Genomic DNA, 16306 nt, shown 5'->3' with positions numbered 1-16306 from the left:
GATCGATATTAACAGTAAATTAACAAATAGATTATTAAAAGTTTTGATATAATAATACAACTGTGAATGACACTATATGTTACCACATTCATCAATCAGCAGTTCAATTAAGAGCCATATTAACCAGTTTTGAAATTCTATTAACACAAAATACACAAAATAAATAGGGGTGTAACGATTAAACAATAGATAATTTCTTATTCCCAAGATTCATATATATCGGTCTGTGCTGTGCTTGTTGGCCTTTCAGAAGATACATATTGGTCTAATATTGTTTAAAAAATATTATTGTGTTTTTCAGACTATAAGCCACTACTTTTTCCCTACACTTTGAGCCCTGCGGCTTATAAGATGGTGTAGCTAATTTTGGAATTTTTCTTCGCTACCGGCCATAATGTTTTGTATTCAACAAATACTTTTCAACAGACACTAAAAGGGTGTGTTATTATTTGTGGTATGGCACCATCTTTTGGATGTGTTCACTCACGGCAGATGTTGCGGGTTGAAAATGTATTTCCTGTTTTAATGCCTTGAACCACAAGTAAAACAGTCCATAGAGTATCTGCTCCAAAGGATTCTTCATTCATCACTCCAAGCAAAGTTTGTAAGTTTTATAGTATAACTAAAACAATTCATACTTACAAAACCGTCCCATGTGTGATACCTGTAGGAAAGTTTTCATATATACTTGTGCGCGCTATCGTAATATAATCAAGCTAGCGTTCTTAGCATTTGCCAATATGTGAACATGTTTACAAATGTCTGTGTTAGCATTATTACCTTATAATGGCATTCTTTTTGTATTGTTAGTTTTGTAAACTCACCAAAACGTCACCGTGTAGATATTGAGTCTGTTTAGCTGATTGGAGAGCTAGCTTCCGCAGCTAGTGAGTCCATGACAATGACTTCCGTTTTCTTGGATATGCACATTTGGAAAGAATAAAGGTATGTAAACAAACATTTACAAAACTGTTGTAATGGCATATATTTGCGGCTTATTGTCCAGTACGGTTAATACATGTAAAAATATATTCTTAAATACTGGTGCGCTCAATAGCACGGAAAGTACAGTAATCGATTTTATCGATACTAGTGATTGGCTTTAAGAACGGCAGACTTTATATAAAAGTAGTTTTTAGCACAATTAAATAAAAAAAGACGTTAAATGTTACACAAGTCTATTGCCTGTCTGTGACGTCATTGCCACGTGCTCAAATTAAAACAAATCATTACACTCCTATATATAATATAAAAGGCTGCAATATATATCATGATATAGATTTCGAGCCATATTGCCCATTCCTAGGCTGGCCCTGTATTTACTTGGCATTAAATTGATAGCAACATTTTCCGCATCCCTCAACCTTAAGTTTGCTTTTCTGAGAGGTTGAATTATTATTTTTTTTAAACTAATGAGATAAAATAACATGTTTTTGATTGTAAAGTAAAAGCTGGACTGTTGTCCAAAGAATTGCCAATGTGCATGCAAGTTTTAAGACATAATAGGAACATTTGGATACACAAGGGCATGTGAGGACAAGGAAACAACTGTGCATGTGTGAACACACACTCTTTTTGTTTTGTCGTCCCACAGAGACACGGAGGCTTTTCACACCAGCTGACAGTGAGACAAGCCACAAAAAAAATTGGTCTTGGCCACTTTTCACAAAAAACACATCTCACACACACTTTAATGTAAGAAAAGCCAATATCCACATCATGAATCCATCATCATCATCATCATCCTCATCATCTTGTATAGAATACAGAGTCAGTGTGCAGGGATGCTGCCACAGCATGACCTGAGGCGTCCCAGCACATTTAAATCTGCATGCAAATGCATCTGCCATTTTGAATCCAAGTGTCATTGGACGGTACGACACATACAGTGCATTCAGTGTATCACTAGGCAGATCCATGCACAATACAATATAATATAATATAATTAGGGCTGTCAAATGTATTGCATCAACGCATGTGATTAGTCACCAAAAATATTGCATTAATCATGTATAGCTGCAGATAAATGGTGTACATTCAAGAAAAATATTTAAAAAATGTCCATGTATGACATTCTAATAATAAAATTGCATTGTGTCAAATTGGCAACTTTTTAAAGTTAATTTGAATTGTGCAAGCAAATAATTCACTGCAATTTATTGTGATTTATCATGATTTAAAAGTGTCATTAACCCAATTAACAAAACCCTGATAAAAGTATACTAAATAATAGTTTTTAGAAATCATCATCATTACAGCATTTATTTTTACAGGTTCCTAGACATACGACAGGATGTCAAGTCACAGTTGTGACCAAACTGATAAGGGATAACTGTACTGATCGGGAGCTAAAAAGAAAAACAACGGCTAAAAAGTTTCCTATTTTTGCAGAAATAGAAATGTTCAAAGAGCCTCCATAGTGCACATGGCATGTCCATATATATATAACGCATGGGGCCTCTTTTTGGCGAAGTGAGATGTATTGGAAAAAAAAACTAACAAACTATAAAGTGCAATAAAATAAAACAAAAATTCATTTGTGTCCAAAAATTGTGGTCCTTTTTATTGTAATTTTAAATTACACACAATTAATCACAATTAATACAAATTCAAAAGTGTTATTAATCCAGTGCTTCTCATTCACTTGTTTCATTCATTTATTTATCCATAGACAACACTATGAGTTGCCACCAGCATCCACATACCACCTTGCTGTAGACTTGCCCACCCCACTATATAAATACTGGTCTAATTATTATAAAACTTTAAAGCAGGGGTCTCAACCTCAATTTACCTGGGGGCCACTGGATGCAGAAACTGGGTGAGGCTGGGCCTCAAGAAAAGATTTCTTCAAAAATCTAACATGCACTTTTTAATGAATTCACCTTCTACGAATGGCTTTCCGGGAAAGCCAACCCTCACGATTTTTCTGGAAGACTCCTGAATTTCAGTGCACCTCCCGGCAATCTATCGGTGCAATCATTTTCAGGAATTTGTCCCGATTTTCACCCGGCCGACATTATTAAGGGCTGCCATGACTACACTGCCTTTGACGTCCTCTACAACAGTGGTTCTCAACCTTTTTTCAGTGATGTACACCATGTGAACATTTTTTTAATCAAAGTACCCCCTAATCAGAACAAAGCATTTTGGTTGGAAAAAAAGAGATGAAGAAGTAAAATACAGCACTATGTCATCAGTTTCTGATTTATTAAATTGTATAACAAAATATTGTTGATTTGTAGTGGTCTTTCTTGAACTATTTGGAAAAAAAAATAAAAATAACAAAAAAATGTGTTGAAAAATAAACAAGTCATTTAATTATAAATAAAGATTTCTACACATAGAAGTAATCATTAACTTAAAGTGCCCTCTTAGGGGATTGTAATAGAGATCGATCTGGATTCATGAACTAAATTCTGAACATTTCTTCACAAAAAAAGAAATCTTTAACATCAATATTTATGGATCATGTCCACAAAAAAATCTAGCTGTCAACACTGAATATTGCATTGTTGCATTTATTTTCACAGTTTGTGAACTTACATTCATATTTTGTTGAAGTGTTATCCAATAAATATATTTATTAAGTATTTATGACTGACTGCTTTTTTTTTTTAGAATGATTTTGAGAAATCTCACTAAACCCTTGGCATACCTTCACATAGCGTACTATCTATAAGAGAACTAGTGCTCTACAACTTGTCATTGCGCACATAACACAACTACAGTGACAACTCTAAATCATGTTGTGTGAGATTTGTGCAGAACAACGTTAGTGGCTGCAAGACGTACTTACTCAACAGCTATAAAGGTCACACAGAGGGTGGCCGTATAATCAACTTTAACACTGTTACAAATATGTGCCACACTTTGAACCACACCAAACAAGTATGACAAACACATTTTGGTAGAAGATCCGCACCCTAACACAACTTAAACACAAGAGAACAAATACCCAGAACACCTTGCAGCCCAAACTCTCCCGGGCTACTATATACACAACCTCAACAGAAGCAAGTAGGGAGGGTGGGGGTGTGGGAGGTTGGTGGTAGCGTGGGTGTGTGTATTGTAGCCCGGAAGAGTCAGGGCTGCACGGGATTCTGGGTATTTGTTCTGTTGAATTTATGTTGTATTACAGTGCGGATATACTCCTGAAATGTGTTTGCCATTCTTGTTTGGTGTGGGTTCACAGTCTGACACATATTTGTAACAGTGTTAAAGTTTTTTTTACGGCCACCCTCAGTGTGACTTGTGTAGATCTTGACCAAATATGTCTTGCAACATCACACATGTGTACTGCTCAGCCAAATGCAACAATCAAATAGGCTTGCACGCTGTCTGTACAGGATTCAGAGAGCGTTAAGAATAGTGCCATTGCGGCACCCGCTGAGTGTTGTTGATTGGGTAAAAATCGACAGGGATTACCAGAGAATGGATACCCTGATGTTAAGAGGACTCCCGTGAAAATTGGGAACGTTGGGAAGTATGAAGCTGTCAAGGTCCGTTCATATTAAACTCACGGGCCGCACATACATTAAATTGTCATATCGAAGTGCGGGCCGCAAAATAACGTCTCGCGGGCCGCAATTGGCCCGCGGGCCGCATGTTTGAGACCCCTGCTTTAAAGGATATCTGTATTTTGTGTTTGAGCAGTGCTGCCACCTAGCTGGAGGCTTGTGAATCTTTCAAGAAAGAAAAAAAGACGCTAATACTGAAAGTACCTAGCCTCTCAGGCCCCCCCTGTCATGCCCCCGGCAAACCCCACCCCATTATTTCAGAAGCACTGGAAATATCCGATTTTGATAAAGTATCGTTTAACAACACTAAGTAATGTAAACAATACCATGTCTATAGCAGTGTAAGTGCCAATCTGTATAAAATTTATTATTTATATTTTGGTGATAGTGATTTATAAGTTAATATTGAAAAATAAGATTTAAGTTAGTATTTAAATAGTTAGGGTGAAAATTTAACTTTTTCATTTTGAAGGTTGTGTGAGACTTATGTGAGTTGAACAAGAAGTGAAACGCTCTCCGGCTCCTGACTTTTTGTCAACATTTCCCACAATACATTGATGGCAGCCATAGTGGTAGGGTTTGTTCGCGGAGTTTCTCTGTTTACAATAGCGCTACAAGCAATATTTACGAACTATTCAGAGGAAAATAACATTGCACCGGCTGTGATACGATGGAGACAAATTGTGAATCGTTAGATATGTTCCTTCATTGCTATAAAGAGAAAAAAGCCGCAATTGGATGTGAGGATCCTTACCAGATCAACAAGTCTGAGTGGAGTAGAGATGACATCTTCCATGTTGTCTCATACACACAGTTGGTAAACTACTTAATTTTTCAACCCAGCTCATTTTCACCTTGAAGTACTTTCAAAATGATAAGAGTCTAGTAAGCTCTGACCAGTTTGTTTGTGGATGGGTTCATGACATTTATGTTTATCTATAAAAACCCAGTGGACATTGTGTCGTCAAGGCGAGAGTCATGCACTCTCAGAAATGATACGACCCAAGTTTGACACACTGTATAATCACGGGTACCAATCTAAGGGCATCTCAGCCCACTGTGACTATCAGGCATTATTCAGAAAAGGCTGTTCTTATGTCGCCTCAGTTTTGTTTTATATGGCGGCTCCAGTCCGCATTTGAGAAGTGAGTACTATTTTCTATCAATACAACTACTATCAACGTTCTTCCACCAAACACAAGTTTTTTCGGTCGCTTCCGTCTGTCCAGAAACACGCTTAGGAATTCAATAAAAGCTAGTAATATCTCTCAAACCTCGATTGTGGCAGTTGACAATCCCACACATCATCGGCATTATGAATATCACTTGTTGAATGATCCGCAGCAATGGGTGTGTTTACAAACGGAGCCTACCAATATGGCCACCGGCAATGAAGTGTGGGAAACGTAGAGAAATCAGCCCTCTGTCTAAGTATGTGTGTATCTGCCGCTGGCTGGCTCTCTGCAGTAGTCACTCAGAGTTTCACACTTGAATGCGCCATCGGGAGTAGCAACGCGAGAGGCGGGAATCTTTGGCCACCTCATGATTCGATTACGATTCAGGAGCTACGATTCGATTAAAATGTAATTATTGATGCATCTTTAATTCATGCATGTTGATGCAGTTATACATTTCTTTTTGTTTCACTAAATAATTGTTTATTACTTGAAACTTTTTAAAAACAGTGCATTTGTAATAAGAAATTCACATCGCATTTATGGAAACGTGTGCTTAACTGGAACATAATGGCGCTATAACAAAGGAGCTGGTCGGATCGATCGTTGGTGTGGCTCGTTGAAGTCAGACAAACTTTGGAACTGTCTGCATTACTTTATTTAAAATAAATAAATCGATTATCGATTATTGACATTTACAAATCGATTTTATAATCGTCCATGTCCAAATTGCGATGCATTTAAAAATCGGTTGGATTTTGAGTTCAGAGTTCAACTGTGTTTGCGTTGTTTTCGTCACCACTATACACCAATACTCGTGACGTAGAACAGTGGTTCTGAACATTTTTTCAGTGATGTACCCCCTGTGAATTTTTTTTAAATTCAAGTATTCAAGCATTTTTGGTTGAAAAAAAGAGATAAAAAAGTAAAATACAGCATTATGTCATCAGTTTCTGATTTATTCAATTCTAAAACAGTGCAAAATATTGCTCATTTTTAGTGGTCTTTCTTGTACTATTTGGAAAAAAAGATATACAAATGATTAAAAACTTGTTGAAAAATAAACTATTGATTCAATTATAAATAAAGATTTCTACACATAGAAGTAATCATCAACTTGAAGTGCCCTCTTTGGGGATTGTAATAGAGATCCGTCTGGATTCATGAACTAAATTCTGAACATTTCTTCACAAAAAAAGAAATCTTTAACATCAATATTTATGGAACATGTCCACAAAAATCTAGCTGTCAACATTGAATATTGCATTGTTGCATTTATTTTCACAGTTTATGAACTACCCTTTATATTTTGTTGAAGTATTATTCAATAAATATATTTATAAATTATTTTTGAATTTGTGCTATTTTTGGAATATTTAAAAAAAATCTCACGTAGCCTTTGGCATACCTTCAAGTAGGCCTGGGCGATATTGCCTTTTTTTTAATACAGTGATATTTTTAGGCCATATCGCGATATACGATATATATTACGATATTTTGCCTTAGCCTTGAATGAACACTTGATGCATGTAATCACAGCAGTGTAATAATTCTATGTGTCTACATTTAAACATTCTTGTTCGTACTGCACTAACATATGCTACTTTTAAACGTTCATTCAGAGAACCAAACCGCAACTAAGTCAATTAACCAAAACTGTATTTATTAAATTTATTAGCAGGTGACGAAGACGAAACTCCCGGGAAATTTAAAATTGCAATTTAGTAAACTAAAAAGGCCGTATTGCCATGTGTTGCAATGTTAATATTTCATCATTGATATATAAACTATCAGACTGTGTGGTCGGTAGTAGTGGGTTTCAGTAGGCCTTTAAATGTAGAATATATGTAGAATATATTTATATTATTCATATAATATATATATAATATATGTCATATATTATTTATTATTATGATTGTTTATTGTGAGCGAACTGTGGTGCTGAATTTCCCCCAGGGATCAATAAGGTACTTTCTATTCTATTCTATTCTATTTTTCTGTCTGTGGCCCTCAGTGGAAAAAGTTTGGACACCCCTGGTTTATGGATAATAGAGGAGCCAGATGAGGTAGCTTGGGCATCTGGTCAGGATGCCACCCAAACGCCACCCTCGGGAGGTGTTTACGGGGAAGACCCAGGACACGTTGGGAAGACTATGTCTCCCAGCTGGCCTGGGAACCCCTCGGGATCCCCCGAGAAGAGCTGGACGAAGTGGCTGAGGAGAGGGAAGTCTGGGCTTCCCTGCTTAGGCTGCTGCCCCCGCGACCCGACCTCGGATAAGCGGAAAAAATTGGATGGATGGATAAAAATGATTTATGTTTTTAGAATATGTAAATAACTGCGGGACAAAAAACGGCACCGGAGCCAGACTTTGGAGACCTTTGGTGTGTTTGACGTTTCCCCTTTGACAAATTGAATAGAGGCGTTTAACATGAGGAAGCCATGACAGCTTGGCCAGGTTTTTGTTGTCAACGTAATGGCGACACGGTGTAACAATGACACACAACACAAGGACACCTTGGCGTAATCAAACAGCAAGTAAACCATTAGAAGCGCGAACAAAACACAGAACACAGGAACGTCAACTCACCATCGAATGGGGAATGAGGATTTCGCTCTTATCGCCATCGTTCTCTTTGTCTTCTTTGTGTCCCGCCACAGACTGGAAAGTGATTTTCACCATGGCTCAAGTGTGTTGAGAGTCAAGTGTGTGAATTATGTGAAGTAGGCAAGCGGAGTCGTCGCCTATCAGACAGGCCGCCTACCTTTCACCGCTTGTCTGCTTTCTGTTGTCTTCGGGGCTCGCTGGTCGATCCGAATGTCGAGGTTATTGGATCGATATATCGGGATGACATCGATATTTTTCAGTCGGCGTGTATTTGGTATCGGATTGACAGCGAAATGTGCGGTATCGCCCACCTGGTTTGTATCTGCACCGGAAGTGGGGCACCTATTGTTTGTTGAATCTTAAAGGGAATTTAAATGTTCTGTTCTTTAATGACTTGCTTTGTAACATAATTTTCGTAATAATTTGAGAAGTGTTTAATAATTCGAGGCTCTTAGCAAACATTCCGCGCTCCGCCAGATGTCATTGTCTTGACGTGCCTGGTTACAACCAGGTGATGGCGCTGTTCCGCCAGCGGCAGCTTTTAGTATAGAACGAAACCCCTTTATTATCCAACAACAGAATTAATTGTGGGCTTCACGGTGGCAGAGGGGTTAGTGCGTCTGCCTCACAATACGAAGGTCCTGCAGTCCTGGGTTCAAATCCAGGCTCGGGATCTTTCTGTGTGGAGTTTGCATGTTCTCCTCGTGAATGCGTGGGTTCCCTCCGGGTACTCCGGCTTCCACCCACTTCCAAAGACATGCACCTGGGGATAGGTTGATTGGCAACACTAAATTGGCCCTAGTGTGTGAATGTGAGTGTGAATGTTGTCTGTCTATCTGTGTTGGCCCTGCGATGAGGTGGCGACTTGTCCAGGGTGTACCCCGCCTTCCGCCCGATTGTAGCTGAGATAGGCGCCAGCGCCCCCCGCGACCCCAAAAGGTAATAAGCGGTAGAAAATGGATGGATGGATGGAATTCATTGTCGGATGTAAGTGAAGCATGACGACAAAGAGTAAGTAACCTTCTTCAGAGAGCAGGTGTCCCCAAACTTTTTGACTTGGGGGCCGCTTTGAGTTGAAAAAATTAGGCCGGGGGCCGGGCTGTGTATGTATATGTATATGTGTGTATATATATATATATATATATATATATATATATACACACACACACACACGCACACACACACACTGGGACAAAAAAGTATTTAGTCAGCCACCGATCGTGCAAGTTCTCCCACTTAAAATGAGGACAGGGGTCTGTAATTTTCATCATAGGTACACTTCAACTGTGAGAGACAGAATGTGAAAAAAAAATCCAGGAATTCACATTGTCGGAATTTTAAATAATTTTTTTGTAAATTATGGTGGAAAATAAGTATTTGGTCAACCATTCAAAGCTCTCACTGATGGAAGGAGGTTTCGGCTCAAAATCTCACGATACATGGCCCCATTCATTATTTCCTTAACACGGATCAATCATCCTGTCCCCTTAGCAGAAAAACAGCCCCAAAGCATGATGTTTCCACCCCCATGCTTCACAGTAGGTGTGGTGTTCTTGGGATGCAACTCAGTACTCTTCTTCCTCCAAACACGACAAGTTGAGTTTATACCAGAAAGTTCTATTTTGGTTTCATCTGACCACATGACATTCTCCTAATCCTCTGTATCATCCATGAATCAGTTTTGGTATAAACTCAACTCGTCATGTTTGGAGGAAGAATACTGAGTTGGACCTCAAGAACACCACACCTACTGTGAAACATGGGGGTGGAAACATCATGCTTTGGGGCAGTTTTTCTGCCAAGTGTACAGGACGATGCATCCGTGTTAAGGAAAGAATGAATGAGGCCATGTATCGTGAGATTTTGAGCCAAAACCTCCTTCCATCAGTGAGAGCTTTGAATGGTTGACCAAATACTTATTTTCCACCATAATTTACAAATAAATGCTTTAAAATTTCTACAATCTGAATTCCTGGATTTTTTTTTCACATTCTGTCTCTCACAGTTGAAGTGTACCTATGATGAAAATTAGTCCTCTGTCATCATTCTAAGTGGGAGAACTTGCACAATCGATGGCTGACTAAATACTTTTATATATATATATATATATATATATATATATATATATATATATATATGAAGAAGGGTACTTACTCTTGGTCGTCATGCTTTACTTCCATCCGACAATGAAAACCTAAACTCTTCGAAATTTAGCGTCCTCCATATGTTTAATCTGTCTCAGTAAAGTTTGAAAGCAATCAGATGAAATGTTTAGGAGGAACTGGTTCTAGAACAATACCTGGAAACAGCAAACATCTGCAGAAAATTACCCTTTTGGATGTTTTGAGGTTTAAAAAATGTACATGAAAGATGCAGAGTTGCATGCTTACTGAATTAGGCCCATGACTTAAGTATACTGAATACATGGCAGTGTGAGGCTAAATTCCTCACTTGTGGGGCTGTTGCAAGGTAAAAATCGCCTTTTCACTTTGACCCTTACAGGCAAAAAGTTTGGCCACTCCTGATGTAGTGGTATTTTTTGTTTGTTTTGATTTAAGAAGAAAATGACCAGCTTCACTTATTTTCAAACCTTTTTTTTTTATTTGACTCATAGGGCTCAGGCCTTTTGACACTTCTTCCCGAAAGCACCGAAACGTTTTACACCGAAACTGGTGTCAAGAGCTGCGTACAAGCTGCGAAGAGTCGACGGCGACGTTTGGATGTTGTTAAAATGAACAATTCCAGTACAACGTCGTTAGTACAGCATCATGCACAGCAGCCAGTGTAGGGACATGCACGGAGGAGCTGTGGGACTACGTGAGACTGGTCTATATTACCCGTTCGAATACATAAATAATCGCCCTTACATGGACCGTCAAACTCACTGCAATTCCGTTCATGTAAGAATATACCATCACGCCCCAAAGTAGCATGTAAGAATATACCATCACACCCCAAAGTAGTCTGCTTGACACTCGTAATTGTACTGGAATTTGGAAACCATCAAGACTCCCAACGTAAGAATGAAATGAGGCGCACTGCTCCTGCGTTTACCATGACAACCCTTCCCAAGGAAACAAGGAAATATGAAGCAATAATGAAAGGGGGAAACGCATTGTTGGCTTTGATTGAATGAACCTGCTGCCAATCCCAACCTTCCTCTTCTCACATAAAGACATCCCTTACTGATAACACCACTTTGTATTCATATCCTAAAGATAACTGTGAGCTGCCACTCTAATTTATGTACACGAAACCAAGCAATAAAATGAAATGTAAAAACATGTTCTAATCTCTTGTGGTTTAGAAAGTAATTTGATTACCATGAACCAGAAATGTGATGTTTAAAGTCGATACATATAATACAATCCTATGTTAAACAAGCTACAAAGCAGCAAAAAAAGGCATATGTACATGCTCTCCCAGCCTTGGAAAAGAATAAAGGGAGGACTTGGGGATTTTCATTAGTTGCATCCTGCCCTTCGTGAATCTTCAGTGCTGAGTCATGAGTGGAGCAAAGCAGGTCAAAAGTGCTGTGTCATGGCATCTGAGAGTCCCCTTCAACCCCCCACTCCACACGTCAGCACAATGAGCCGTCGCTGCTGTTTTGGATCAAGGCATTGATGCATCGTGCATTTCACAGTCTGGTTGCTGAACGCGGCGGCGCTGCTATCACGTGCGGACGCCAGTCAGTCGCCCTTTTTCCCAGGCATGCAGCAAAACATGCCCGTGCCGCTCGTACCGTTCTGAAATCATCCAAGGGTTGCGAGCACGTTCTTATGTGCGTTGATATGTTTACTTCCTGTGAGCCGGCCTTATAAGTGGCTTTATTTAGGATGGACTAGTGTGGTATCAATGGACCGTACGTAGTCGAAGGTGCATGAAAGCAGCAGCATCTATTGTTTTCTTTTCAACAAACGCACTAAAACGAAAGAAAATCACAGATGTTCTGGCAACCCCCCGACAACTTGAAATGGTACAGGGATTTTCTTTGTTTTGTTTTTTTCCTGAATTCTTTGCTCAGAAACCAGAAGAGCAGCAACTGATAGGTCTGTTAAGCAGGCGTTAGGCCATTAGGCTGTCAAGAAATGGTTGGCTCCGCCCTCCTCGCTCGGACGCCACCCGTCAAGCCTCCTGGGTGGCGGGCCTCTTGAGGTCCCTAATCTGTTTGACCAGGTAAGTCTTTTCATCGTTGAACTGTTCGTCCTCTGTTCTGTCGTTCTGGAACTTGCTGAGGAACTCGATGAGTTTGCTCTGATTCTTCAGTAGGATATCGAGGATGGGCTGCGTCTTGTTGGGGTTGGCCACAAACACCTGGTACAGGAAGCAGGAGAAAAAAATTACATTGAAGTGTGTGATGTGTGCGTCCCATTAGTGTCTATGTGACTGCTAAGTTCCTTCTAGTAACGGTTATAAATATTGGTGGCCTCTAGAAACAGGCATAATAAGTGAATGAAATATTGATTTTAAGGTTGATTGATTGATTGAAACTTTTATTAGTACATATTTCGTACAATTGACCACTAAATGGTAATACCCGAATAACTTATTCAACCAGTTCAAGTCGGGGTCCACGTTAATTAATTCATGGTATGCACAATTTTCGCCAAAAATAAATTCCCGATTTTTGAAATCGGAAAACTCGACTTTCAATTTTGACTTATTTGGTAAAAACTACCAAAGACAACAGAAAGAAGTGGGTTGCTGCTGTCATCATGCTAATAAAAACGCGTTATACATTTCTTTTAAGACACATCTTTGTGCTTTTATTCATTATTTGTATTAACATTTTAGCGTATTCATTATGTAAAGTAACTACCCAGAATTCTTCGCGGTAGAGTGGAACCAGAAGTACATGGTGCGTTCTATTTGTACTGGGAAGCCAGGATTTTCGAGTTCCTGGTCGGAATTTCAACTGGAATGCCCCTCGAGGTTGGATTTCCAACTCGGTCGTTTCAAGGATGGCTGGATGTAAACAATGATGTCCGCGTCTATAATAGCCGTTATTAGTACCTTTGATTATTTTTTTGTCACAGTAAATCAGCCATATGCAATATGGACATACCATATGCGTATGGTCATTTTATATGGTAACGTCACTGTAGTGAAAACTACCTTTACTTCATTTGGGGTATATGTTCTAAATTGCTAGCAATAGTGCCTGTTTCCTCTTCATCCACCATGTTTTAAGGTTGCAGAAAGAGGGCATATTGTCCCATAAATTGTTTATATTAAATAGCAAACATAGCTTTCGTGGATGTGGCCATCTTGATTTCCGGCCTCGTAACTGGAACACTCACAACTTCCGAGGTAAATGGAACGCAGCAATAGACTAGAGCAGAGTTTCTTAACCATAGGGCCCATTGTTGGACCACGAGCACCCAAAAAATATCTGTTTCTCAGCTGTGGTCCGTATGGACTCAGTTGAAATGCACTTTTTCACCACTTGTGGCAGTAATGACCATGTCAATCAAACAAAAGAGATCTAGAGGAAAAGTCAGTCAGAAGTGTCTTAAGCGCAAAAAATATGACTAAAGTGGTGAAGCTGTATTTTCAATTTAACTTTAATTTTATTGACAGTTAAGTCAAACACATTTTGGTTGGTATTTTTTTTCTATGAGTCGGAGTCAAAAATAAGGTTTGTGTTAAATAAATAATCTCTGTAATTAACACATGGTTTCATTTCATTTGACAAGGTTGCTAACCGTAAAACGGATAGATATAAATATTGAATATAACTAAAGCCAGGAGTAAGATTACTAATTCAGTGGTAATATTTAAGTGGGCCCCATGGCCCCTCTGTAGTGGAAAATCTGGGCGTGAGTATAAGTACCCTGCAGAGTTGTAAATAAAACGTTAATAAAACAAACATTCTGCTTGGTCTCTGGACCTATGGAGATGGCTCTCCACTCAACCGGCAAATAGTCAATTTGTGACCGCTTGTATTTCATTACCAAATAAATGCACAACGCAAAACTCCTTTCACTTTTAATACACCTCACTACGCTAAATATAGTGTCAAAGTCGCACAAATTAGCACCACAGAACCCTTCTGCTGCATCTTCTCTGGCATTGCAGGTGTGTTGTGCAGCGGATTTCTTATACACCCGCGACATTTCATAGTAATTTGTGTATGAGCCAGGGCCAACCCGAAAGCACCAAATCTGATCGTATTCATTTATTTGAAACCTGAAATAAATAAGTGGATGAGAAACACTGATGTGTGTGCGTGTGTGTCTTGAGCACCAGATGTCTGTGTAGACCATTAGGCTGTTGGGGGACCCTTTCACATACCAATCTTTAAATGATGATATTCACCACTATTGTAAATGTTATACGGTAGGTATTGTGAATAAACTTGTAAACTTTTTGTTGTAGATTGGAGTGGAGAAGGTTCTGGAAGGAGGAGCCGAGCTTTAGACAGGAACATCAATTTAACAAACTTTTTTGTCATAATGAATTCATCCGATTAAAATTGATTAATTGTGCAGCCCTAGTTGACTTAGATTGGTAATAAACACATTTTAAAGCAATTGAGGCAAACTTGCAGTTAACTTTGTGCCAACCAGCACAGGATCTGAGCTTGTACAGTGGAACCCGCTTGTTTGGTTAAACAAGCCCCTCGAACAGGATGACTGATGTCGACATAACCAAAATTGAAACCGAAACTAAACACTGTTTGCGCATGTACTTTTGACTTTGGCTGGAGACGTAAGGAGAACAAGAGAATAAAGGATTTCATTAACCCACAGCCGTTTCCTAACATGGTACTTCTGTTTTTATATGACATTGTAGCCACAGGATGTTGTGTGAGAAGTTCTGTGCTCTGACTCAGGGACTAGGTTACAGGGGGGAGTCGCGTTTCTTGCTAGTTAGAGCCAGTCCTACAGAAAAAAAAAAAGAGTTGACGAGCCGGATTAATTACATGGAAGTCTGTTTTGTTGTAAATGTACAGGGCTGTTTGTTAGACGCCAATAAAAGGTTGATTTATGCATCATCCTACCTCATTGTCATTCCACCATACTTCATACACTAATCGAACAGCGCTGCTGTGGTACTTTCATTGTATTTCAGTCATACCAAAGCTTTTGTACATGTTGTGAAAAAACAAATAAATTATGTTGTTTTGTGATGTTGTGGTACATTGCTTAGCGATAATAAGAACTTTAACAATATGACATTGTTAAATACTACATTGATGTTGACATTAATGTAGTATTTTCATCGAAATGACTGCTCCGGGTCTCAGACTACGTTGAGAAAAGCAGTGGACTATGTATGTCAACGTGAACTTAAGCAGGCAGTTTTTAATGTGAGTGAGTACCTTTCATAATAAATTGATACAAAACCAATTCCCGGTACCTGGGAATCTATACTGGTACTCAACAATATACATTTTTGGTACTTCTGTGTTTGTGTAAAATCTTGTTTTCTTACACCTGCGAGTCTCATTTGCAAGTACTGTAATAGTAGATGTTGCATGAAGTTCCATTTCCAAGACGTTAGATGGCAATAGTGTTTAGATTATGGTGTGCTGCCTTAGCCAGAAAGTGGTCTTTGTCATAAAGTTAATATAATAATAATAATGATAATAATAATAATAATAATAATAATGTATAAAGATTAATATAGTGCTTTTCTAGACACTCAAAGCGCTTTACAGCGGGTACTGAGAACCCATCATTCATTCACTCCACATTCACACATTGATTCAACAGCCTCTCCAACCACCACCCTACGTTCGTTCACATTCATACACCAGTGTGAGCGGCACTGCCAAAGAACACAACGGCCGCGACTAGGATGGCGGAAGCTGGATTCGAACCAGGAACCCTGAAGTTGCTGGACAGCTGTACGCTTTCTTAGACTTCTGAGTCTCATTTGTAAGTATTATATAGTGGACATTGCATGCTATTGCAATTCCAAGACTAGCCTACATTGTGCTTCCTTAGGCAGGAAGCAGTCTTTGCCATTTAGTTGAATGTGCCAGTGTTTTACTTGTTAA

At 38.9% G+C, this 16306-nt stretch overlaps 2 protein-coding genes across 2 annotated transcripts in view; both read right to left on the bottom strand.

The window, feature by feature from the left end:
• Positions 1-8530, bottom strand: part of itm2ca (integral membrane protein 2Ca) — a 23821-nt gene extending 15291 nt beyond the window's left edge. Inside the window, exon 1 of the mRNA XM_061918893.1 lies at positions 8284-8530. Within this exon, the coding sequence (XP_061774877.1) occupies positions 8284-8376 (93 nt within the window). The 5' untranslated portion in view covers positions 8377-8530. The remainder of the gene's footprint in view (positions 1-8283) is intronic.
• A 2349-nt stretch (positions 8531-10879) lies between these two features.
• The window catches only part of cab39 (calcium binding protein 39), a 30982-nt gene continuing 25555 nt past the window's right edge, over positions 10880-16306 (bottom strand). Inside the window, exon 9 of the mRNA XM_061918892.1 lies at positions 10880-12615. Within this exon, the coding sequence (XP_061774876.1) occupies positions 12427-12615 (189 nt within the window). The 3' untranslated portion in view covers positions 10880-12426. The remainder of the gene's footprint in view (positions 12616-16306) is intronic.

The sequence above is a fragment of the Nerophis ophidion genome, linkage group LG13 (assembly GCF_033978795.1).
Source record: "Nerophis ophidion isolate RoL-2023_Sa linkage group LG13, RoL_Noph_v1.0, whole genome shotgun sequence".
Classification (NCBI taxonomy): Eukaryota; Metazoa; Chordata; class Actinopteri; order Syngnathiformes; family Syngnathidae; genus Nerophis; species Nerophis ophidion.
Note: the sequence above shows the minus strand (reverse complement) of the source record. Positions and strands in the feature narration are given on the sequence as shown.